The 26,952-nt window shown below is 44.4% G+C and overlaps 1 protein-coding gene across 1 annotated transcript; it reads right to left on the minus strand.

Moving 5' to 3' along the window:
- Positions 1 to 26,952, minus strand: LOC145340561 (lactosylceramide 4-alpha-galactosyltransferase-like). The gene is made up of 3 exons (XM_080185035.1): positions 26,854 to 26,952; positions 4,222 to 4,656; positions 1 to 2,247 (listed from the first exon to the last, which is right to left on the minus strand). The coding sequence occupies exons 2-3, from the start codon at positions 4,633 to 4,635 to the stop codon at positions 1,651 to 1,653; spliced, it is 1,011 nt and encodes a 336-aa protein (XP_080041161.1). The 5' UTR covers positions 4,636 to 4,656; positions 26,854 to 26,952; the 3' UTR covers positions 1 to 1,650.

The raw sequence follows: 26,952 nt of genomic DNA on the forward strand, positions 1-26,952 counted from the left end.
TTGGGTCACTGTCTGTGTGAAGTTTATATGTTCTCCCCATGTCTGCGTGGGTTTCCTCCAGGTACTCTGATTTCCTCCCATAGGTCAGAAATGTTAACATTGCTTCTCAGTTACTTTATATGTATATTGTGTACATATATTGTTCATCTTCAAATAAAGAACACATTATTATTTTACCAATTCTTGCTGAATGATTGGTACTTCTGAGATAAACAAACAAATGCAACAGGAGGAGCTGGTGAGAACAAGGGTCAAGATTTTTGAGACATTGGAAAGATCAGGATGAACAGATCATATAACCTTTCTTCATAAGAGCTACCCTCCAAACCAGGAAGCATCTTGGTAAATCTCCTCTGCACTCTCTCCAATGCTTCCACATCCTTCTTATAGTGAGGTGACCAGAACTGAACACAATATTCCAAATGTGGTCTCACTAAGGTCCTGTATAGTTGCAGCATAACCCCACGGCTCTTAAACTCAAACCCCCTGTTAATAAACTCTAACACACTATAAGCCTTTTTCACTGTTCTATCCACTTGAGCGGCAACCTTCAGAGATCTGTGGATATGAACCCCAAGATCTCTCTGTTCCTCCACATTCCTCAGAACCCTGCCGTTGACCCTGTAATCCGCATTCAAGTTTGTCCTACCAAAATGAATCACCTCACACTTAGCAGGGTTAAACTCCATCTGTCACTTTTCTGCCCAACTCTGCATCCTATCAATGACTCTTTGCAGCCTACAAGAGCCCTCCCATCTCAACCACTACTCCATCAATCTTGGTTTTGTCACAACCTCACGGGCAGTTCCAGAAGTGGCAGGTTTGAAGTTGGTTGAAATCAAATCTTAACCAGAGCTAAAATGTCCCCCTGAATTCTACCGATTGTCTGAGTTTGAGAAGGCAGTGCTAAAAGGAGCACCATGTTGTACATTCATGGCAGGTCCCAGATTCAAATCAAAGCTGATTACAATCAGTTTCACTGCTACTGAACCAAAGGAAGAAGAAAACCAGTCAGCACTGGGGTGTTGTTCACGGACATTTAGCATGTGTGTCGGCAGAATCAGATTCGAAGAGTTGATGCATTTCACAGCTGAACAGTTTGGTTCCACATGGGAAGGATCACCGTTTGAATGAAGTGCAGGTAGGTAGGTCAGCACAACCTTTGGAATTCCACCTCAATAGGGATGCCAACTTTCTGTTGAGGAAAAAGGGCAATATTCTTGTGCACAGACCCTCAGCTGAGCACAGACATTGATACTATTGGATTATGAATCAGTAATACAATGAAGATGGTCAATTACTATAGCCACTGTCTGCTGTGACACCCCAATACTGTGTCTGTAATGCGGCTTATATCAAAATGCCCACATAATCAATAAAGAGTTTCACAATTTAAGGCCATTGCAATAACAGTCAGCAGGGTCAAAGTTCATTGACCTGGTCTGGTATTAATGAGATGCTAGTGGTCTTAAAATGAGGTCAGTCACCTTCTAATCCCATTGATACCAGTCATGCAGCTGCTGGCAAGAAACCTACATGTTCAAAATCTCAGCAAGAGGTGTAGTGTGCAATGAGGGGTTGGGGTATGCAGTGCAGGCCCCTTCTCCATTGCTTGGGTCATATTCCACCCTCATGAAATTCCTGCAAGTCTTATCCTTGACTGGCACTTTTTACCAGAGATTTGTAGGTCGTGGGGCAATACTTTGAAAAGAAATATTCCATTAGAGTTCCACTTCCTGCAATGACTTGCTTTTGCTGCCCAAAATTTTTGTAATTCCAGACATGTACTCCTTTCGACTCTGCAAAAAATGATTTAATATTGGATTCTTGCCAAGGTTGGAAGTAAGTTTCCCATCTTCTGTATGAGATTGGATAGAAATATTTGGGTGGCAGATAGGAAATGCCTTTACACTCCATATTGAAAAACTGTCCCAGTTCATTAGATTGGCACCACCGTTTCAAAACTCTGCTCACCAAAGCTGGGCCTTGGTAACCCCAAGTGCCTCCATCGTAATTGCTAACATAGTCTTCCATGCAGTCCCAGATGAACTGATGATGCTTCTCAAATCCCAATGCTGCACCATTAGCTACCTCATATCCTTCAGCACAGATGAAGTTTTGGAACTCCAAGGGCCTTAGCGATATGATATCAGTGTCCAGGTAAATTCCTCCATACTTCCACAGCAGTGCTATCCGACAGGCATCAGACAAAACATGGATCCAATACTTTTCCCAAATCGGGTTGACCTGAAATATACAGAAAACAATCTGATTCAGTCCTTAAAGATACCTCTTTTTGGATATCCACCTGTTGAACTCAATAGCTCCGCATCAAGGAAAACAAGCACATGGTGGCCCAGACAACTGACATGTACACTGGTACGCATCACATGTCTAATGAATCACAGTTGTGTGCACAAGATCATCCAGTCACAAATAAAGATAAGTACTTAAATGGCTGGTGTGATCAAAATGAAAAAAAAGGCCAGTCCAGATAGGATACAATCTGGTTATTAAGGAAAGAAATTGCACAGGTTCTGGCCTCATCAATCCACCTTAAATATAAGGACTGGAGAGTTGGGATCCCTCACAATTAGAGGCTGGTTAGTATAAACTGTGATTGTTTGAAATTTGGCATTCTTGCTTTTGTCCTGATGAGTGAAAGATGTAAAGCTAAGGGTGAGGGGGGAGAAGTATAATTTGGATACTAGAGGGAGGTTTTTCCACAGAGGGTCGTGGGGGTATGGAACGCGCTACCAAGTAAGGTGGTGGAGGCAGGCACGCTGGACTTGTTTAAGGTTTACTTAGATAGGCACGAGTGAAACAGGGATGGAGGGTTATAGGAGACGGTTTTAAAAAGGGTCAGAGCCTCGGGACGATACTGGAAATGTAATACTACATGTTAATGTTTTGTCTCTTTTAATCCACAGGTGTGTCGGTCCACCTTGTTGTCTAACGAGGGGCATGCACACGGTGGGTCGTGCATGGGCTGCTCTTGGATGTTTCAAGAGTGGCCTAGTACTTCGCGTGGTGGTGTGTGCTTAAACCTGGACCAGCAGATGGGCACCACAACAGCTCAGTGACTATCACTGGATTTGGGCCAGTGTCTGTGGGAGTTTGCGCATTCTCCCTGTGGTTGCGTGGGTTTCCTCCGGGCGCTCCGGTTTCCTCCCACACCCCAAAGATGTGCTCTTAGGCTGATTGGTGTACCAAATTGACCCTACACTATTCTCCCCTGAATCTGGTTACAATAGGGGTACCATTCGCATACACACAAGGCAAGGTAGGTGTAGGAAAATGCTTTGTTAAGATGGCGGCGGAGGCTTGTTGGGCCAAAGGGCCTGTTTCCCGTGCTGGGTTGTTCTTTGTATGGATCATTATCTTCACCCAGCTCTCAACTCTGACTCCAAGTAGGTGTTAGCACGTGATAATGGCCATACCCTAGTATACCTCCTCAACAGGCAAGCTAAACCAGGTGAGGGAAACAGTCAAGTCTCCTACCTTCAATAATTTAGGACCTGATGAGATAAGCCACGATCCCAAGAAGGGCAAGGGAGTTCCACCTGGGAGCCTGATCAATATTTACGCCTCAATGAATCATAGATCATAGAACCCTACAGTTCCCTTCGGCCCATCGAGTCTGCTCCAAACACAATCCCACCCAGGCCTTACCCCCATATCCCTACATATTATACCCACTAATCCCTCTAACCTCCGCTACCCTGGACACTAAGGGGAAATCAACCTAACCTGCACATCTTTGGAGTGTGGGAGGAAACCGGAGCACTCGGAGGAAACCCACACAGACACAAGGAGAATGTGCAAACTCCACACAGACAGTGACCTGAGCCTAGAATCAAACCCAGAACCCTGGAGCTGTGAAGCAGCAGTGCTAACCATTGTGCTACCGTACTGTGCCGAATGCCACTAAAACAGATTATCTGGTCACATCACCTGGAAGAACTCCACTGCTCTTCTTCAAAATGTTGTCATGGGATCCTTTCTATCCACCTGAGAGGATATATGGGGCCTTGGTTTAACATCTAATCAGCAAGATTGCACCTCCAACACTGCAGCAAACCCTCAGTACTGTACTGGAATATCAGCTCAGTCTATATATTTACATCTCTGAAGTGGGGTCTTGTGAACCCACAGCAGAGTGCTACCTACTGAGCTGTGAAGTACATTTATTAGATGTTTGATCTACACATATCCCCTTACCTTTTCATACCAGGAGCTTAGAGGAGTATCCTGAAATAGTGCTTTAAGTCTTAGAGGAGAAATGGTAACATTTTTCAACGATGAAAGCACGTGAATAGCTTTATGCAAAGGGCGTGGATAGTGTGACAGGTTCCCGCTGAATCCTTTCAGGAAGTAATAAATAGGTTTGCCCGGGTTCCTCAGACTAGCCGATTCCACTGAGCAAACAGCAAGTGCCGAGGGCTCCACAGCATCCGTAGTCTCCACAAACATAATCCCAGGAGATTTCATTAAGTTTGCGTTCTTAAAATCAGAAGGGAAATCTTCCTTTGAATAGCAGGTCAGCACATAACAGATGAAGGACATATAGTAGAAAATATAGCTACTGAAAACCACAAGTAAAACAGCCAGGAGAAATTTCTGAGACTTTTTCATCACTTTCCCTCAAATGTTTCCCTGAAATAAAGAAAAGAAATGAAAAGTAAAGCAAACACTCAGTGTATTTTACTTTCTGCAAATAGGCATCAAGGAGCCTGAAATTAAAAATACAAAAAACTCAAGAACCCAAAATCCACAGCCTCACTGTGCTGTTGGCCAAATCACGCTGGTGCCAATATCTACAAACATCAAATTGACCATAGGTAACATTAACAGATGAAATCTACGTTTCTCTCTACTTTACTTAATTGGGGTATCAACCCATTAAAGATAGGAAGAAAGGAATAAGACGTGGGGTAGCCCTCTTAACAAAGCATGAGATCAGTACAATAGTGAGAAATGCACTCGGTTTGGAAAATCAAAGGGTAGGGTGGAAGCATCCCAAAGTAACACTAAGTGCAATAACAGCCATGAGAAACAATGTTTTACCTGCCAATAGCATTGGTGGATTTTTCTGCCACACAGCCTCCTTCCCACTCATAAATCATGCAGACACAGGAAACATGCCATCTCACTGGCAGGCAGCATCCAAATCATCTGCCATCCCATTATCCCGCCACTATCTCAGCATCATATTTAAAGTGCAACCATGCACACATTCTCAATGCTTGCGGCCCAGGACTGCTCTACATGGCCCCAAAATTTACAGAAGTGTAGGTAACCAGGCACACATCGCTTATGTACCATTGTGAAACACATGCACATCAATGTGAGTGTTAGGTTCCCAATGTCTGGCGGTGGGAAATGCCGCCCTCTATTGCGATTGTCCTCTCTGCCTGTCAAACAGCTTTCATCATGACATTGAACTGATTATTGGACTTCCTGCCACATTCTCTATTCATCCCTTGCCCACCGTCAACGGGAGTCAATGGCTTGTTCCATAGAATCAGTTTGGGTGCAAACAAGACACAGAAACAGATGAGAGTGGTTTATAGGCCTTTTGAGAGTAGCTACAATGTAATAGGGTCTTGTAAGAAAAGTACTGCAACAATCATAGTGACTTTAGGAGGTTAGGCAAATTGAATTGACAAAGATAGCCTGGACGATGATTTCATTTGATTTATTATTGTCACGTGTATTAGTATACAGTGAAACCTATTGTTCCTTGCACACTATACAGACAAAGCATACTGTTCATAGAGAAGGAAAGGTGAGTTTACAGAATGTAGTCTTACACTCATAGCTAGGATGTAGAGAAAGATCAATTTAATGTGAGGTAGGTCCATTCAAAAATCTGATGGCAGCAGGGAAGCTGCTGCTCTTAAATTGGTTGGTATGTGTCCTCAAGACTTTTGTATCATTTTCCCGGTGGAAGAGAGTATGTCTGGGGTGCATGGGGTCACTGATTATACTGGCTGCTTTTCCGAGGCAGCCAGAAGTGTAGACAGTGTTAGCAGAAGGGTGACCGGCTTGAGTGATAGACTGAGCTTCGTTCATGATCCTTTGTAATTTATTGCAGTCTTGGACAGAGCAGGAAACATACCAAGCTGTCATGCAACCAGAAAGAATACTTTCTGTGGTGCATCTGAAAATGTTGGTGAGAGTCATAGAAGATGTGCCAAATTTCCTTACTCTCCTGAGAAAATAGAGGCATTGGTGGGTGGTGGACTCTCTTAACTGTAGCGTCTGCATGGAGGGACCAGGACAGGTTGTTGGTGATCTGGACACCTAAAAACTTGAAGCTCTTGACCATTTCTACTTTGCCTCCATTGATGTAGACAGGGGCATGTTCTTCAATATGCTTCCTGAAGTTGATGAGCATCTCCTTCGTTTTGTTGACATCGAGGGAGAGATTATTGGCGTCGTACAAGTTCACCAGATTTTCTATCCCTTCCCTGTACTCCGTCTTGTCATTGTTTGAGATTCGACCCCCTACAGTGGTGTCATCAGCAGACTTGAAAATCGAGTTGATGGGGAATTTGGCCATAGTGGGGCACCTGTGTTGTGGATGATCGTGGAGGTGTTGTTGCCTGTCCTTCCTGATTGCAGTCTGTGGGGTAGGAGATTCAAGATCAACTCACAGAGGGAGGAGCCAAGCCCCAAGCCACAGAGTTTGGAGATGTGTTTCATACGAATAACGGTGTTGAAGGCTGAGCTGTAGTCGATAAATAGGAATCTGTTGTAGGTGTCTTTGTTTTCTAAGTGTTCCAGGATTGAATGAAGGACTAGGGAGATGGCATCTACTGTGGACCTGTTGCGGTGGTAGGCAAACTACAAAAGGATTCAGGCGACCTGGAAGGCCGGAATTGATTTGTGCCATGACTAACGTTTCAAAGCACTTCATTATGATGGATATCAGAGCTACCAAATGATAATCATTAAGGCATGCTGCCTGGTTTTTCTTTGGTACCAGGACGATGGTCCTTGAAGCAGATAGAAACTTCAGATTTGTGCAAAGAGAGGTTCAAGATGTCAGCGAATGCCGCCCCCCCCCCCCACCCCCCCCACCCCCCACCCCCCAGCTGGTCCGCACAGGATGTAAGTTCTCATCTGGGTACCCCATCCGGGCCAGTCACTTTCCGTGGGTTGACTTTCGAGAAGGCAGGCTTGACATCTGAAATTGTGACCTCAAATACAGGTTTGGCTGAGGCTTCTGGGATGGAGGGCGTGCTCTCGCTGATCACTTGCTCAAAATGGGCATAAAATGTGGTGAGCTCATCAGGCATTGCCAGCGATTTTACATGCCTTCAGCTTGTAGCCTGTTATGTCTTACAGACCTTATCATAGTTGGTGAGAGTCCATGTCAATGGCTTCGGACTTTAGTTTGATCCAGTACTGTTTTTTGGCATCTTTGTAGGCCATATCTGGCCACCTTGTATAGGTCAGAGTAGATTTGAACACCTCAGACCTGGACTTCAGCAAGCAATGGGTATCCCTGATTCTGGTTGGGAAACATGCAGATTTGCTTCTTTGGCACACAGTCTTCCAACACTTACTAATGAAGTCAGTTACTGTAGTGGCATGCTCATTCAGGCTGCTCGCAGAGTTTTTAAATACTGACCAGTCTACTGACTCTAAGCAGTCCCGTAGGAGATCATCCGATTCCTCAGACCAACATTGTACATTTTCTTTAATGGATTCTCCCATTTCAGTTTTTGCTTGTAACCAGGAGCAGGAGCACAGCCTTGTGATCTGATTTACCAACGTGTGGGGAAGCGATAGAGCGGTAGGCACGTTTGATATTTGTGTAGCAGTGGTCTCTGATGGAACAGGAGATTTGTTGCTGCTTTCTTGGTAGGATGCCATAGAGCTTGGCCTGACTGAAGTCCCCAGCCATGATGAACAAGGCCTTGGAATGTTTCATCTCAAAGCTGTTTATGATAGTGTATATTTCGTCCAGTGCGGTCTTCACGTCCATGCGGGATGGGATATAAATTGCTGTCTGGATAATAGAGGTGAGCTACCATGGCAAATAGTAAGGGCGGCATTTTGATATCAGTATTCTAGATCCAGGCAGCAGAAACTCGCCAGCATTGCTACGTCTGGGCAACACAGGGTGTTGATTAGAAGGCACACCCCACCTCCCCTAGCCTTGCCTGATGGTGCTGTATGGTTCACTTGGTGGATTGAGAAGCCCTCTGGTTATAGGGCACAGTCTTATCACATTATATTTCTATGAGTTCATAGAAATGTAATGTAATAGGGTGAATCAGTGTTTTCATTGTAAAGGATCATCAAGGCAAGAATGATCATAACATGATAAAATTTCACGTTAAATTGAAGGACAAAAATCCTGGGTTTGAACTAGTTCTTAAAATTAAATAAAGGCCATTACAAGGATATGAGAACATTATTGGTTACAGTAAACTGGACAAACAAGGTTAAAGATAAGATGTTAGAGAATCATTGGCTCACATTTAAGGAGATGCTTCATAACTTCCAACAAAGGTATATTCCACTGAGAAAGAAAAAGTCCACGGGAAAATGCATCACTGTTGCTAACTCAGAAAGCAAAAGATGGTATCAAATTGCAAAATAAGGTTTATAATGCTATGAAATTTAGTGGTGGAAGTATATATTGGGAACATTTTAGAAACCAGGAAAGAATTATTAAAACTGAAGGAGAAATTAGAACGGGATAGTAAACTAGAAAGAAATATAAAAAGACAGTGAGAGAGTTAACAAGGAGAAAAAGGAAGAAAATAGCTCAAGTAAGCATTGGTCCCTTAGTGGATGAGACTGGGGAATTAATAGAGGAAAACAGGGAAATAGCAAGACTTTGAATAAATATTTTCTAACTGTCATCATGTAGGAGGCCACAAAAGCATCTTAAACATAGTGGAAAACCAAGAGGCAAAAGGGATGGAGGAACTGAAATTATCACTCTCCCTAGAGAAAAACTGAAGGGACTAAAGGCAACAAGTCCTCTGGACCTGATGGGCTTCATTCTTGGGTTTAATAGTAGCGGCAGCAGAGATAGTAGACACATTAGTTCTAATCTCCCTAAATTCAGGAAAGATCTCTTTGGATTGGGAAATTGCAAATGTGATACTTCTAAGGTGGGAAACAGAAAACAGGAAACTATGAGATAATAGACTAATATCTCTCATTGGAAAAATGCTGGAATCCATTATCAAGAATTTAGGAGCAGGACGTTTAGAAAATCATAATATAATCAGGCAGAATCAACATGGTTCTGTGAAAGAAAATTTATGTGTGTTCTTATTTGACAAATTTATGTGTGTTCTTTGAGAATGAACTGAACAGAGAAGATAATGGGGAATCAGTAGGTATGGTGTATTTGGATTTCCAAAAGGATTCATTATGGTGCCACATAAAGAGCTACTGCACAAGATAAGAGCTCATGGTGTGAAATGAGATATTTGTGTGGAGAAAGCATCAGGTAACTCACAGGAAACAGTCATTTTCTGGTGGAAAACTGTAACGATGAGAGCTCTATAGAGATCTGTGATGGGGACTCAACTATTTACAATCGAGATCAATGACTTGGATGAACGGACTGATTGTATTATGGGCAAATTTTCTGCAGAGACGGTTAGGTGGGAAATCATGTTGTGAAGAGGATACAAGCACTCCGCAAAGGGATACAGATAGATTGAATGAGTGGGGAAAATAATCGGCAGATGGATTATAATATGGGAAAATGTGAGGCTGTCCACATTGGCAGGAATAATAGAAAGGCAGAACATGCAGAAAGAATGCAGTCTGGGATCTAGGTCACGAAAGGTTAACATGCAGGTAGAGCAAATAATTAGGAAAACAAATGGAATGCTGGCCTTTATTGCAAGAAGATGGCATCTAAAACTAGGAAGTCTTGCTACAGCTGTACATTTTATTGGCAAGACCATACCTTACGTACTGTGTTGGTCTCCTAATTTGAGAGGAATACACCTGAATTGGAACCAAAGCTCACTAAGCTGATGCCTGGGTTGAAGCAATTCTATAGAATCCGTAGAATCCCTACAGTTCACAAGTCATTTGGACCATCAAGTCTACATCAATCCTCCAAAAGAACATTCTAGGTAGGCCCACTCCCATGCCCTATCCCCATAATCCTGTGTATTGATTATGGCCTTCACTTAACTTGCACATCTTTGGACTTACTGGTTGGGCAGGTTGGGCCTCTACTAAGACTCAATGGTAAACTTTTTGAAACATAAGATTCTGAGGGGACTTGACAGTGTAACTACTGAAGGGACGGTTCCCCTCCTGGGGGAACTTAAAACCAACAGGAACTGTTTCAGAAGGGGTCTTCCATTTAAGACTAAGCTAAAGGAGGAATATATTTCTTTGCAAGGTCAAAATTCTCTTGGATTTCTTCACTCAGAAAATCTTCAGAATTCTTTTCTGTGAAATTCTCTTTCCCAGGGAACAGTGGAATCTGGAACTTTCAATATATTCAAGGCCAAATTATAGTTTTGATCTACAAGGAAACCAAAGGTTATGCACAAAAATCAGGAAAGTGGAGTTCAGGTCACAATGAGTACCTGATGTTGAAATGTTGCCCTACTACTTCCCGCGGGAGTTCACCTCTGCTATCCTGACAGCAGTTTACACCCCACGCCATGTGGATTTGGAGACTGCGCTTCATGAAATATATACCACTACAAATGGCCTTGAGACGAAATATACTGAGGGCCATCATGGTTGGTGACTTCAAATCTCAAGAGTGAACTACCAAGACCCACCAGAGGTTATAACATCCCTGAAAACTGCTACACAAACATCAAAAACGTCTATCACTCTATCCTCCATTCGCATATTAGCAAATTGGACCACAGGACTGTGCTCCTACTCCCAGTTTACAAGCAAAAACAGAAACAGGAGAATCCAACACATTGCATTGTTGATCTGAGGCAATGAATGACCTCCTACCGGAATGCTTCGAGTTGGTGACCTTGGTCAATATTCAAGAATGCAGCAACTAATCTAAAAGAATACATCACTATGGTAGCAGACTTCATTAGTAAGTATGTAGTAGATTGTATGCTAAAGAAGTTAATCTGTGTTTTCCAACCAGAAATGATGGGTAAACAGGGATTTTTACTGCTTACTTTTACTGAAGTCCAGATCTAAGGTGTTCAAGTTGGGTGAAACGATCTACGGAGAACCATCAGAGATGCCAAGGGACAGTTCTGGACCAAGCTAGCGACAGTAAAAAGTCTGACAACACCAGGTTTTAGTCCAACCGATTTACTTGATAGTAAACGCACAAGCTTTTGAGGTTTCCCTCTTCGTCAGGTGAATGGAGAGTTCTGGCCTCAGACAGAGCATATAAAGCACAGACAGTTTAGAGATTACTGATTAGAATGCGAATCTTTACACCTAACCTGCTGTTCAAGTCCTAAACTGGCCGATAATGTGAGTGAAAGGAGCACTGATCACAGGTTAAAGAGATGTGTATTGTCTCCAGACAGCACAGTGAGTGAGGTTTTGCAAACCCAGGCAAGTCACGGGGGTTACAGATAGTGTGACATGAACCCAAGATCCCTGTTGAGACCGTCCTCATGGGTGTGGAACTTGGCTCAACTCTGCGCTGTCATGTGTCGTGAAGGCCGCCTTGGAGAACGCTTACCCGAAGGTCAGAGGCTGAATGCCCGTGACCACTGAAGTGTTCACCAACAATCACCAGGTCTTGCCTGGTGATTGTCGAGCGATGTTCATTCATCCGTTGTCGTAGCGTCTGCATGGTCTCCCCAATGTACCATGCTTCGGGACATCCTTTCTTGCAATGTATCAGGTAGACAATGTTGGCCGAGTTGCAAGAGTATTTACCGTGTACCTGGTGGATGGTATATTGACACCGCCAAGCTAGAGACCCAGACTAACCATACAAATATCGATTGTGGCAAGGTCTACCCAATATAACAGGCTACAAGGTGAAGACGAGTAGAGTTGCTAGCAACAATGCACCCGTCCCTGACGAACACAATGCATTCTATGCTTGATTTTAGCAGGGGTCAGCGAGAAGACATCACCAGCCCAATAGCCCTCGGTCGCACTGACATCTGAGGTCACCATCAAGGAGGTCAGATCAGCCTTCTTGAATGTTAACCCACAGAATGTGAGAAGGGGTCCCCAGCCGAACACTTAGATCCTCGTGGACCAGCTGGCTGGGGTATTCACAACCTCTCCTTACTCCATTCTGAGGTTCCCACCTGTTTCAAGAAGATGACCATTATCCAAGTAGCAAAGACAAGCCGGGCAGTGTGCCTTAATGACTAATACCCTATGGCTTTGAAATCCATCATAATGAAGGGCTTCAAAAGGTTAGTCATGGCACACACCAACTCCCGTCTTCCAGATTTCCTGGACCCATTACAGATCGCCTATTACCACAACAGGTCCACAGCAGACTCTGGTCCTACACTCAATCCTGGAATATCTGGGTAAGAAGGACATTTATAGCAGACTCCTGTTTACTGACTACAGCTCAGCCTTCAACACCACAATTCCAACAAAACTCATCTCCAAAGCCCATGGCCTAGAGCTCAGCTCCTCCATCTCGACTGGATCCTAGACTTCCTAACCCACAGACTGTAATTAGTGAGGATAGGCAATGACTCCTCCTCCACAATTATCCTCAATATTGGTGTCCCACAAGACTGTGTTCTCAGCCCTGTATTATATTCCTTATACACCTATGACTGAGTGGCCAAATTCCACTCCAACTCCATTTTCATGTTTGCTGATGACACCACCATAGTGGCTCGGATCTCAAACAATGATGATACGGAGTACAGGAAAGAGATAGAGAATCTGGAGCAACAATAATATCTCCCTCAACGTCAGTAAAATGAAGGAGCTAGTCTTCGGCTTCACGAAATGTAATGGAGGACATGCCCCTCCTTACATCAATGGGGATGAAGCGGAAATGGTCAAGAGCTACAAGTTTCTAGGTGTCCAGATCACAACAGTCTGTCCTGGACCCTTCACCTCAACACTATTGTTAAGAAAACTCTACTTCCTCAGAAAACTAGAGAAATTTGGCATGTCCACAATGACTGTTGTTAATTTTTACAGATGCACCATAGAAAGCATCCTTTCCAAATGAGATGTACGACTCCTGCTCTGACCAAGACCGCAAGAAACTACAGAGTGGAGTGAATGTAGCCCAGTTCATCACGCAAACCAGCCTCCCATCCATTGACACTGTTTGCACTTCCTGCTGCCTTGGGAAAGCAATCAGCATTATCAAGGACCCACGCACCCTGGGAATATCACTTCCACCTTCTTCTATCAGGAAAAAGTACAAAAATCAGACTTTTGAATAATCCTATCATATATTAAGCTGATCTTTCTCTTCACCCTACCTGTATCTGCAACACTATATTCTGCACCCTATTATTTTCCCTTTCCCATGTGTACTTTATGAATGGTATGTTTTGCCTGCATTATGCACAAGAAACAACATGTTTCATTGTATCCCAATACTCGTGACAATAATAAACCAAATCTAATCAAATCAATTGAAACGGGTTTAAAAGGACTGAATGGCCTACTCCCACTCCACGCTCCCCATGCTGTCACACACCCGCAGATCTGAATCTTTAAAAACTTACCTAAATATTGTGAAAAAAGAGAGTGTGCCCTCCCTTTACCATCTATTCTCGGGCTCTACCCCTAAAGAGGCTGTTCTAACCCTTTGATGCTTCAGCTGGGATTGGAGGATATGGCTGAAAATAATTGTAAGGGTTGGGTTGTAGGAATCTTTGTGGGCAACATTAATCTGGTCAGCCTTGACACTGACCATTAGAACTTGACCATTGTAAACAGTTGAGATCAATGCCAATGAGCCAGCTATAGAAAATGCTCTCACTCCTTTGGGAGTAAGAGGAGAAAGGATAGACAAGTCCATTCCACTTGTTGAACTTGTATATGATGCTAGTTAGTCCTCAGTTGGTGTATGGCATCCAATTCTGGTCACTATATTTGAGGAAGGTATGAAGGCATTGGAAATAGTGCAGAGGAGATTCACAAGGATGATTACAGGAATAAAGAACTGTAACTATGAGGATAAATTGGAGAGGTTGGGACTGATTTCCTTGGAGAAAAGAAGGCAGGGAGGAGGCTTGATTGAGGTATTCAAGACCTGAGGAGTATGGACAGGATAGTGAGAAACTGTTCCCACTCAAGAGCACATCAAAAACTAGAGGGCACAGATTTAAAATAATGAGAAACAGGAGTCAAAATGATGCAAGGAAAAATCTTCTTAACCAGAGAGTGGGTGGAGTCGGGATTGAACTTCCTGAGAGGGTGGGGAGGTAGGTTTGATCAAGGTACTCAAAAGGGAACTGGATTGCTTCTGAAAAGAAAGAACATGCAAAGGTACAGGGATAAGGCAGACAAGTGGGACTCCTTGTGATTCTGTTTCTGTACACAGAGGAAAACTGATATGCATAGACACACACACACACACTCTCTCTCTCCCTCCTTTCCCAATGCTAGCATTTCCAATTATAATGTTCCCACTTTTTAATCTTCCATTCTGATGATTCTTGATTTCTGTTCTTTACACGTTCTGCTTGTAAAGAATTGCCAACTTAGATTGGGTGCAATCTTGGGAAGTTTGACCACACGATGTTTGATTACATAACAAATACCTGTGATTTGAAGATATAGAACAGGATTTTATGGCTTTGAGACCGGAAATTCCTGCCCAAGGTAAATGGACATTTCCGTTGTCCATCCCTCGTCTACTCTGATTACATGGCAGGCTAGTTGTAGATTTGTGGCAATAATGGCACTGAGCAGAATAAATTTAGCTCACAAATAACCTTGCTCCAACTAACTACTCACTTTGGAGCATTCCCAAGCTGCCTATAGTTCTATCACCAATTCCCCGCAACATAAACACAAGGAGCCCTATGAGCCTCACCACCCCCACCTCCCAATCTATTAACATTCTCCACAGGATTCACATTATTCTCTCTCAGCTGCAAAGGAGGCGTTTGAAACTGGAACCCTTTGAAATAACAGGTAAGACAAGTCAACTTATGAAATAAGAACATAAGAAATAGGAGCAGGAGTAGGCCATCCAGCCCCTCGAGCCTGCCCCGCCATTCAATAAGATCATGGCTGATCTGTTGTGGCTCAGTTCCACTTTCCCGCTTTCTCCCCATAACCCTTAATCCCCTTGCCTATCAAAAACCTATCAACCCGCGTCTTAAAAATATTGAGCGAGGCAGCCTCCACCACTTCAACGGGCAGAGAATTTCAGAGATTCACCACCCTTTGAGTGAAGAAGTTCCTCCTCAACTCAGTTCTAAACTGCCCCCTCTTTATCTTGAGGCTGTGCCCTCTAGTCCTACTGTCCTTTCTGAGCGGGAAGAGCCTCTCCACCTCTATCCTATCCATCCCATTCAACATCTTATACGGCTCAATGAGATCTCCCCTCATTCTTCTAAACTCTAACGAGTACAAGCCTAGTTTATTCAGCCTCTCCTCATAGTTCAACCCCCTCAACTCCAGAATCAGCCTAGTAAACCTCCTCTGCACTCCCTCCAAGGCCAAAATATCCTTGCGTAAGTGCGGCGACCAAAACTGCACACAGTACTCCAGCTGCGGCCTCACCAGTGCCCTGTACAGCTGCAGCAAGACCTCCCTGCTTTTTATATTCAATCCCCCCGCTATGAAGGCCAGCATCTGACACATTAAACCTCTGGCGATTTAGTCAGCTTATCTAATTCAGCTGCAGGAGTAAGGGAAAGGGCGTAGTATGACATTCCTCACCAATATAAATTTTGTACATTTTAGTTCAGACTATTGGACATGTTGATAGCCCATTTCTTTGTCTCAGCTGGAAAGTTTGGGCTGAGTGACTCATCAGTAAACAGAGGAGAAGTTAAAATAACCCTCCTTCAGCATTTTGTAATAGAACATAGAACACTACAGCGCAGTACAGGCCCTTCAGCCCGCAATGTCGCACCGACCAGTGGACCCAATCTAATGACCCTCTAACCTAAACTATTCCAATGTTATCCATATGCCTATCCACTGACGATTTGAATGCCCTTAAAGTTGGCGAGTCCACAACTGCTGCAGGCAGGGCATTCCACACCCTTACTACCCTCTGAGTAAAGAACCTACCTCTGATATCTGTCCTATAATTACCACCCCTTAAAGCTATGTCCCCTTGTGTTAGCCAGATAGGAAATCTATCAGCCAGTCTGACATTTACAACAAGGAATGTCTAAATGACACTGTTTAGTCTTTTACCTGTGTATGTCAAGATGTGGTTAATATGCTCAAAACTCTGGAATTTTTTCATCAAATTACATTTATATAGCGCCCTTAACATTGTAAAACTTCATAAGAGCATTTGACACTGAGCCACAAAGCAGGATGTCAGGGCAGATGACCAAAAGCTCTATCAAAGGGTTATGTTTCAAGGAAGGTCTAAAAGGAAGAGGAAGTAGAGAGATGTCAAACTTGAACGAGTGAATTCCAAAGTTTACAATTGCCAACGACGGATCAATTTAAAAATAGACCCTGTGCAAAAGGCCAGAATTGGAGGAATGCAGATACCAGGGAGCTTTTATTTCACTAAACTTCAGGAAATGAAGAGAGATGGTACAGGCGAGGGAGCACACAGAATTGGAAGTGATTAAATGGAGAATGAGGCTCTGAGCCTTCAGGTGTCGCTACATGCTGAGAAAATTTGAAAAAAAATCAGTCACATCATAGGAAACCCTGTAGGTTAATGAGAAACTGCTGTCAGGGAGTATCTGTAAATACCTAGGTTACTTCATTGTTGTTACAATCCATATTAATAACCTGAAATAAGGCTTTTAAATTAAAAAAAACTAAAGTAACTACCTTACATTTAATTAAGAGATGCAAACAGAAGGCAAGTTGACTGTTTTACTTCATTTTTAAGTGGTAAGATTTATTATTTCACCACAGAACCATAGATTCACTACAGTACAGGAGGAGACTATTTGGCCCATCGAGTCTGCACCGACTCTTTGCAGTAATCCGTTCTGTTCAGTATGACGACGGCTGTGCAGAGACTGATGGCCGGATTCTGCACACATGGGGACAGCCTTGGCCGGGGTCTTGAGTTCATGTCACGCTGTCTGTGGCTCCCGCGACTTGTCTGGGCTTGCAGGATCTCACTGGCTATCTTCGTTGGAGATGATGCACACCTCTTTGGCCTGTACTTGGCTCTCTCTCCACTTGCATTGTCTGTGTCTTTGAGACTTGATTACCTGTGGGGAATCGCATTTTGACCATTGTTTTGTGGATTGAATTTGTATCTTTGTATGCCCTGTTTGTGAGCGGGGGATCCCATTTGCCTGATTGCTGGAGGGGGGGCAGGGCTGGTGGCTTGTGTTACCAGGTGAACCTGTTGGACTTTAACCTGGTGTTGTGAGACTTCTAACTGGACTCTCCCACCATTGGGAACATCGTCCCTGCATCTATCCTGTCAAATCCTGTTAGAATTTTATAAGTCTCTATAAGTTCCCTCCTCATTCATCTGAACTCCACCAAAAACAATCTCTCCTCATATATCAGTCCCACCATGCCCGGAATCAGCCTGGTAAACCTTCGCTGCACTCCCTTGAGAGAAAGAACATCCTTCCTCAGAAAAGGAGACCAAAACTGTGCATAATAGTCTAGGTGTGGCCTCACTAATGCCCTGTATAATTTCAACGACACATCCCTGCTCCTGCACTGGATACAAAACTGGTTCGCTCAAAGAAGACAGAGGGTAGCAGTGGAAGGGTGCATTTCTGATTGGAGGGCTGTGACAAGTGGCGTTCCTCAGGGATCAGTGCTGGGACCTTTGCTGTTTGTAATATCTACATAAATGATTTTGCGAAAAATGTAACTGGACTGATAAGTAAGTTTGCAGACAACACAAAGGTTGGTGGATTTGTGGATAGCGATGAGGACCATCAGAGGTTACAGCAGGATATAGATCAGTTGAAACTTGGGCGGAGAGACGGCAGATGGAGTTTAATCCAGACAAATGTGAGGTAATGCATTTTGGAAGGTCTAATACAGAAAGGAAATAAAGAGTAAATGGCAGAACCCTTAAGAGTATTGATAGGCAGAGGGATCTGGGTGTACAGGTACACAGGTCACTGAAAGTGGCAATGCAGGTGGAGAAGATAGTCAAGAAGGCATACGGCATACTTGCCTTTATCAGCACGGGGTATTGAGTTTAAAAATTGGCAAGTCACGTTGTAGCTTTACAGAACATTAGTTAGGCCACACTTGGAATATAGTGTTCAATTCTGGTCGCCACACTACCAGAAGGATGTGGAGGCTTTGGAGAGAGTACAGAAAAGATTTACCAGGATGTTGCCTGGTATGGAGGGCGTTAGCTATGAGGAGAATTTGGAGAAATTTGGTTTGTTCTTACTGGAGCGACGGAGGTTGTGGAGAGACCTGATAGAAGTCTACAAGATTATGAGAGGCATCCACAGAGTGTACAGTCAGAAGCTTTTTCCCCAGGGTGGAAGAGTCAATTACTAGGGGGCATAGGTTTAAGGTGCATGGGGCAAGGTTTAAAGGAGACGTACAAGTCAGATCGAGGCAGAGAGTAGCGGGTGCCTGGAACTCAGTGTCAGGATAGGTTATGGAAGCAGATACGGTAGTGACTTTAAGGGGCATCTTGACAAGTACATGAATAGGATGGGAATAGAGGGAAATGGGTCCCTGGAAGAGTAGGCTGTTTTAGTTAAATAGGGCAGCATTGTCGGTGCAGGCTTGGAGGGCCGAAGGGCCTGTTCCTGTGCTGTAATTTTCTTTGTTCTTTGACTCTCCAAAAGAGCATCCCACACAGGCCCACGCTTCTGCCCTAACCCTGTACATTTACCAAGGCTAATCCACTTAACATACACATTTTTGGACACAAGGGGACAATTCAGCATGGCCAATCCAACTAACCCACACATCATGGAAGGCAGGAGAGTAAGTTGTGAAGAGTCTGAAGAGTTTGCAAAGGGATATAGGCAAATGAAGAAATGAGTGAGCAGAAATTTGGTAGAATACAATGTGAGAAACCTGTCCACTTTAGCAGTTGGAGCAGAAAAACAGTATTTATTTGAAATGGTGAGAGATTGTGGTACTCTGCAGTTCAGAGGGATCCGAATGTTTTGAATCACAAAATGTTAGTGTGCAGGTACAACATGTGATTAGGAAGACAAATGGAATGTTGTCATTAATTGCAAGGGGAGTGGAATATTAATGATATGGTGACCTTAAAACTAACAAAAAATCTCCCTGATTCACTAAAGTCCTTCAGTGAAGGAAATCTGCCATCCTTATCGGGTAAGGATGTAACTCCAGACCCAAAGCAATATGGTTAACTGTTAATTGCCCTCTTAAATGGTATATTATTCAATTCAAGGCAATTCAGGATGGGCAACAAATGCTGATCTTGTAGGTAAGCTCACATCTCAAGAAATTTAAGGATATTCAGGACAAAGCAGTCCACTTGATTGGCACCCTAGCCACAAACATTCTTTACTTCCATCACCAACACACAGAGACAGCAGTGTGTACCATCTGCAAGACGTGCTGCAAAAACTCACCAAGACTCCTTTGACAGCACCTTCCAAACCCACGACCTTTGCCATCTAGAAGGACAAGGGCAGAAGATACATGGGAACATCATGACCTGTTCCCATGTTCCCCTCCAAACCACTCACCATCCTGACTTGGAACTATATCGCCGTTGTCTCATTATCACTGGGTCAAAATTCTAAAAATCTCCAGCAGCACTGTGGGTATACCTACACCTCAGGGACTGCAGCTCAACACTACAGGCTGTCTTTGACACACTGTTTACCTTCTGCCATTAACCCATTCTGAATTCTTAATGGGATGCTATAAGCCATCCTTCTTCGCCATGATCACCACCATTTACGTTCCCTTTGTCTTTTTGTCCATGACATCTTTGTTAATCTCTCTCTTGCCACCACCTATTGCTTACTCTCTACTCAACCCAGCACAGCATCCCATCACTGTCCCCCCAACCTCATCACAACATTGACCTTCACAAAGCACTGCAACCTTGACCTGTTTAGCACTTGTACAAACCATCCTTAATGTGCCAAACTAACACACACCCACCCCATAATCTGCCGTCTACATGCATCCCTTCCAGTAATGCATCTACTATTCCTCAGACCGTCTTATTTGTAAGCTTTTCATTCAGCCTTGTCAGGGTCCGGCATCCCTCCCCTCGGATTTCCGTCCGCCTTCCATTGTTCATCTTCTTCATCCACTTCCTTGCCCTGCCCACCGACCCCCATGCACAATCCTCTTTCCACATTGCCCCCCTTGTCTTCATCAACCGAACTCCGTCTCTCTAACCACCCCCCAACCTCACCTCGCACTCCACTCCGGTTGAACTTTGACCTTTGTTGTTGTGCCTGCAGTATAGTGCTGTTTGGGTAGACACTGCTGGTGGTGGTGGTGGTGTTGGGAGGGGTGGGGATGCATGGTGGAGGCCGCCATACTCCCCAGCTGCAGGCACTGTACTGATCTCATTCAGTAACACAGGAAGATCCATGGGTCCAGCAGTCCATGAAGACCAGCCCAGCTTGGAGATGGGAGGGCAAGAACCAGTTTGCCCCAACAGAGTGATGAATAGTGCATCAGGCGCAGCACAGCACTATGGCAGGTCAATTTTGTATTTACACTCACCTCTTAAAAACAGAGGACTGCCTTGTGCTTTACCAATCAGGTATGGGACCAACATGAATTCTCAGAGGCCTGATTCAAGATTGAAAAGCCCGTCAGGATACAGGGGGTAGCCATGTAAGTGAACATTCATGTGATGCAAATGAATACAAATGGTGTTCACACCATTGTTGTAAATGTAGTTTGGGGTATGTGCTTCCTCTTTAAGAGTGAGGACTAGGTAACCCCAGGGGCTAGCTCCACCCAGGGTGGGGCATGGGGAGCCAGTCTAGGACTCACTGTGAAGCTGTAGAGACCTATAATAAATTGTTCCTTTTCTAAGTTCTACAGGTTTTCTTCGTGGTCTTTTCATGCCTCATAACAAGACCCAAATATGATATTTGGCAATAAGATTGTGTCACGGCCCACAAACTGCAGTTGACACCAGTGTACTCACCAAGGATAGGGTGAAGAATGGTACGGGAGGCAGTTGTGAGAGGACTCGGGCTGCAGCCAGTAGCTTACTGAAAACAAAGTGGTGAGTGGTCATGAGGGGACGCAGGCTGCAGTCAGTGGGGAGAAACGAGCACTAATCATGGTCAGTGAGGGAGCAGCTGGCTCAGAGAGTGCCGACTCGAGCGGCAGGAAGAAATCTCACTGGTGGGGAAAAAAATGGCAGGTCACTTTGGAGCAATAGGACACCTTTCGATGAAGAAAGTTGGATACTGTACACAGAATGTTTTACTGTCTACTTGAAGGCAAATAATATATTTGAGTACTGCTGTGGGGGGGGGAACAGCACACCTGGTGGAGGCAGCAGCAGCCATGCCTCTGGCACAGGGTCCGGCCCTGTAGCTCAGAAGGGTAAGGAAAGGAGGAGGAAGGTAGTATTAATCGGGGACTCTACAGTGAGGGAGCCGGACAGGCAGTTTTGCAGAGGCTGACGGGAAACTCGGATAGTAGTTTGCCTCCCTGATGCCGGGATCCGGGATGTTTCTGGTCGCGTCCCAGAAATCCTGAAGTGGGAGGGAGAGGAGCCAGAGGTCATGGTACATATTGGCACCGCTGACTTAGGTAGGAAGAGGGAAGGGCTCACGAAAAGAGAATATAGGGAGTTAGGTAGACAGTTGAAAAGGAGGAACGCATTGGTAGTAATCTCGAGATTGCTGCCTGTGTCACAAGAAACTGACAGCAGGAATGGAATGAGGTGGAGGATAAATGCATGGCTGAGGGATTGGAGCAGGGGGCAGGGATTCAGTTCCTGGATCATTGGGACCTCTTTAGGGGCAGGTGTGACCTGTACAAAAAGGACGGATTGCACTTGAATCCCAGGGGGACCAATATCCTGACGGGAAGGTTTGCTAAGGCTACTGGGGAGACTTTAAACTCGAATGGTTGGGGAGTGGGAATCAAAATGAAGTGACTGGGAGAGAGGAGGTTAGCTCACAAATAGAGAGGAATTGTCGACAGGGTGAGAGGGAGGATAGACAGGTGATGGAGAATGGGAGCACTCAAACCGAAGGTTTGAGATGTGTCTATTTTAACGCTAAGAGTGTTGTGAATAAAGCGGATGAGCTTAGACCGTGGATCGCTGCTTGGAAATGTGATGAGGTGGCCATTACAGAGACTTGGATGTCTCAGGGACAGGACTGGATACTTCAAGTGTCGGGTTTCAGATGTTTCAGGAGGGACAGAGAGCAAGGCAAAAGAGGTGGGGGAGTGGCACTGTTGATCAGGGAGAGTGTCACAGCTGTAGAGAAGGTGGACACCTTGGAGAGATTGTCTACGGAGAGTTTGTGGGTGGAAGTTCGGAACAGGAAGGGGTCAATAACTTCTTTACTGGGTGTTTTCTATAGGCCGCCCAATAGTAACAGGGTTATTGAGGAGCAGATGGGGAAACAGATCCTGGAGAGATGTAATAATAATAGAGTTGTCATGATGGGAGACTTTAATTTCCCAAATATCAATTGGAATCTCCCTAAGGGTAAGGGGTTTGGATGGGGAGTACTTTGTTAGGTGTGTTCAGGAGGGTTCCCTGACATGGTATGTGGATAAGCCTACAAGAAGACAGGCTGTACTTGATTTGGTATTGGGTAATGAACCTGGACAGGTGCCAGATCTCTCAGTGGGAGAGCATTTTGGGGATAGTGATCATAACTCTATCTCCTTTACACTAGCATTGGAGAGAGATAGGATCAGACAAGCTAGGAAAGTGTTTATCTGGAGTAAGGGGAATTATGAAGCCATCAGACAGGAAATTAGAGACATAAATTAGAAGGAGGTTTTTTCGGAGAAATGTACTGAAGCAATGTGGCAGATTTTCAAGGAATGTTTGTCTGGAGTTCTGCACAACAACTTTCCAATGAGACAAGGAAGTTTTGGTAGGTTACAGGAACCATGGTGCACGAAAGTTATAATGAATCTAGTCAAAAAGAAAAGGGTACAAAAGGTTCAGGGAGCTAAGTAATGTTAGGGATCTAGAGGGGCATACGACTTGTAGGAAGGAACTTAAGAAGGAAATTAGGAGAGCCAGAAGGGGTCAGGAGAAGGCCTTGGCAGGTAAGATTAAGGAAAACCCTAAGGCATTCTACAAATATGTGAAGAGCAAAAGGATGAGATGTGAAGGAATAGAACCTATAAAATGTGACGGTGGGAAAATTTGTATAGAACCGGTAGAAATAGCAGAGGTGCTCAATGAATACTTTACTTCAGTATTCACAGTGGAAAAGGATCTTGGTGGTTGTAGTGCAGGCTTGCGGTGGACTGAAAAGCTTGAGGATGTGGACATTAAGAAAGGGGATGTGTTGGAACTTTTGAAAAGCATCAAGTTAGATAAGTTGCCCACAGAAGGCAAAGAGTGTTGTAGATGGGGCTTCTTCTACACAGAGGTCGGTCACCAGTGGAATGCCCCAGGGATCTGTTCTGGGACCCTTGCTGTTTGTGATTTTATATAAATGACCTGGATGAGGAAGTGGAGGGATGGGTTGGTAAGTTTGCTGATGATACAAAGGTTGGTGGATCATTTGGAGGGATGTCAGGAGTTGTAACGAGCCATAGATAGGATGCAAGACTGGGCAGAGAAGTGGCAGATGGACTTCAACCCGGATAAGTGTGTGGTGGTTCATTTTGGCAGGTCAAATGGGATAAAGGAATATAATATTAAGGACACAGGCTTAGGGTGCTGGGGAGTACGTACAGAGGAGATATTAGGGGTAAGTTTTTCAGTCAGAGGGTGGTGGGTGCATGGAATCTGCTGCCGGCGGTGGTGGTGGAGGCGGATTCGATAGGGTCTTTTAAGAGACTTCTGAATGAGTACATGGGACTTTTTAAGATTGAGGGTTATAGGTAAGCCTCGTAGATAGAGGTATGTTCGGCGCAACTTGTGGGCCGAAGGGCATGTTTGTGCTGTAGTTTTTCTATGTTCTATGTTCTACTGAAGAGGAGCATTGAGGAACCTAGTGGAAACCTTAAAAAGGTTGCAGGAGCATAGCTTACAAATAAAAAGAGAGGAATGTGAGTTTTGTAGGGACTCAGTTGAGTACCTGGGCCATGTAATCGAGAATGAGGACTACACAAGGTTCTCAAGAAGATAGAGGCCATCATGAAGGCCCAGAGACTAGAGAATGTGGCCCAGCTGACACCGTACTAGGGACTTCTTAATTACGATGGCAAGTTCATCCCGGATCTGGCAACTACGTTGAAATTTCTGCATCGGTTGCTGGGAAAAGGGCTGCTGTGGAAATGGACCTAGGAACGTGAGGATAGTTATAGGTGGTGGAGCAAGCCTTAAAAAGGTTGGAAACGTTAATTCATTTTAACTCAAAGTTATCATTACAGTTGGCATGTGACACCTTGCATTATGATGTTGACGCTGTATTGTCTCACATTTTATTGAATGGAGAGAAAAGGCCCGTTGCGTTCACATCGAGGTTACTGACAAAGGCAGAGGAGAAGAATGCCTAAATTGAAAAGAAGGTTTGGGCATTGTCTTCGACATTAATTCTACCATTTCCCATATGGCAGGCACTTCATGCTGCTGACCGGCCACGGGCCGCTAACCTCCATCTTCGGTCCATATACAGGGATCCCATCAATGGCAGCAGCATGCCTACAGAGATGGGCACTGGCCCTGTCAGCCTACTCACATGAAATCAGATACTGACAGAGAAGCACGGCAGTGCGGATGCTCTGTCAATGCTACAACTATCGGGGGTAAAGGTGTTCCCGACTGGAACCTGAAGATTATGTAGTTCTTCCAAGAAGACGAGGTAGCAATGTCAGCAAATCAGCTGTGGAACACTACCTAGAACAATTTGATTTTGATCCAAATGGTTGACTTACGTGTGAGAGGGACGACAAGGCATAGGGGTCACCAAGAATTACAGCTTTACCTAACCATTAGGTGAAAGCTGTCCATATCAGACAGGTGTTTAATTTAAGATATGAGAGTCATTATTCCCTTCCCATTAAGAGGAGAGGTGCTGGAGTAAGTGCACCAAGGCACCCTGGTGTGGTGCAAATGAAGGAAATAACCAGGAGTTACTCTTGGTGGCTGAACATGGAATTCCAGATTGAGGAAAAAGCAGGATCATGCAAATTCTGCATAGTAGTAAGGAAGGCACTGCCATTGTCACCCCTTCATCCATGGGAACACCCCAATCACCATGGCAGCAGATTCACATTGACTTCACTGGACCAGCAGAGGAACAGGTGTTCCTAGTGGTCATGGATGCCATGGACCATGGGGGAGGCGCATGGACCAGCTGGTTGCGTCACAGTCCCATCGGTGAGAAGTTCCTCAAAATCCACGGCCGGCCAGGATGGAATCAGTGGTGTCATCCAAGCTGAATGTTTCCCAGATAGGGATGGTCAACCCTAGGGGGCAGCAGCAGCAGCACCATGAACAACAGCAGCATGTCAAAGAGGGATGCATCCAGTGAACAGCAAGGGTTCCCGGAAATCTGAGAGACTACCACAGTAAAGACTCCTGAGATAGCAGACAGTTTTCCGGTAACCGCCATCACCCTGAGAGATTTGGCACGTCTATGTAGACTACTGACAGATCATCTTGCATGGGGGTGGCTTGTTTTAATTCAATGTTTTTTGTACATATTCCTCACAACATGTATATGTTAGCTACAAAGACTGTGTAAGTACTTGCAATTGTTTTACATATGTTCAGTTATGGGGTGTTTGAAATAAAGGGGAGGGGTGATGTATATGTATATTGGGGTATGTGCTGCCCCTTTAAGAGTGTAGATCAGGTGACTCCGAAAGGAGTTTGCGGAAATCAGTCGAGGACTGACTGTGAAGCCCCATAATAAATTGCTCTTGGTTTAAATTCTACAGGCTTATTTCATGGACTTTTTAATGCCTTATTACAACACCCAACTACAATAATTATCAGCCAGTGGGAAGAGCGACTCGCCATTGGGAGATTACAATGTGATTTTACACCTGTAGAATTCCAACTTTTAGGCTCCCACAAGATTTTAGGCTCCTGCCCACCACAAATCACGGTGGGATGAGAGAATTCTGCCCAATATTCTAGGTGTGGTCTCACCAAACGCCCTGTAACGTTATCGCAAGCCTTCCCTCCTTTTATAATATCCACTTTCCTTAGTTATAAATTAGTTATAAAGTATCTTCTTTATCACTTGGATATTAATTTTTTGTAAACCAATTTCCAAGAATACCCAGCCCGCTCGGCGGTACATCATTCTGCTGTCTCTGTTTCCATTTAAACAATATTCTGTTTTTCTATTCTCCTGCCAAAGCGGACAACCTCACACTTTCCCACATTTATACTGTCCGAACAGGTAGTGTTTATAAACTTATTTTCACAGGACCCAGGCACTGCAGGAAACCTTGTGCTGCCAGTTGATTGAAATAAGATATGAGTCCGTTTTCAAACCTTCTCCACGAGCCTGTGAAACCTTCCACTGGGCCTCAAGTTCCAGTCAGCCTGAACCAGAGGATCAAACCTCCGCTGAGAACCAGTGAAAACACATATAGCACTGGGTATTTCACCATCATTAGGAATGCTGCACAGCTTACAGAAACCTAAACATAACACTACTAGCATATTAAGCAGACAGAAATATCCACTTAACTTACAGCTCCAGAAAAGATCCTACGAGCAACCGTTCAGTTTCACTAGCACTTGAGTTCCTCTTCAGCAGCCTACTGCTCAAGCTGAGCAACTGATACTTCGAC

Source organism: Carcharhinus amblyrhynchos, chromosome 3 (assembly GCF_965287045.1).
Source record: "Carcharhinus amblyrhynchos chromosome 3, sCarAmb.v2.hapA, whole genome shotgun sequence".
Lineage (NCBI taxonomy): Eukaryota > Metazoa > Chordata > Chondrichthyes > Carcharhiniformes > Carcharhinidae > Carcharhinus > Carcharhinus amblyrhynchos.

Bases quoted from the DNA above. Each gene is read 5' to 3' on its own strand.
- LOC145340561 (XM_080185035.1), bottom strand. From the start codon at position 4,635: ATGAAAAAGTCTCAGAAATTTCTCCTGGCTGTTTTACTTGTGGTTTTC. The intron at 2,248-4,221 runs GTAAGGGGATAT...TGTATATTTCAG, and splicing joins TAAGCTCCTGGTATGAAAAG to GTCAACCCGATTTGGGAAAA.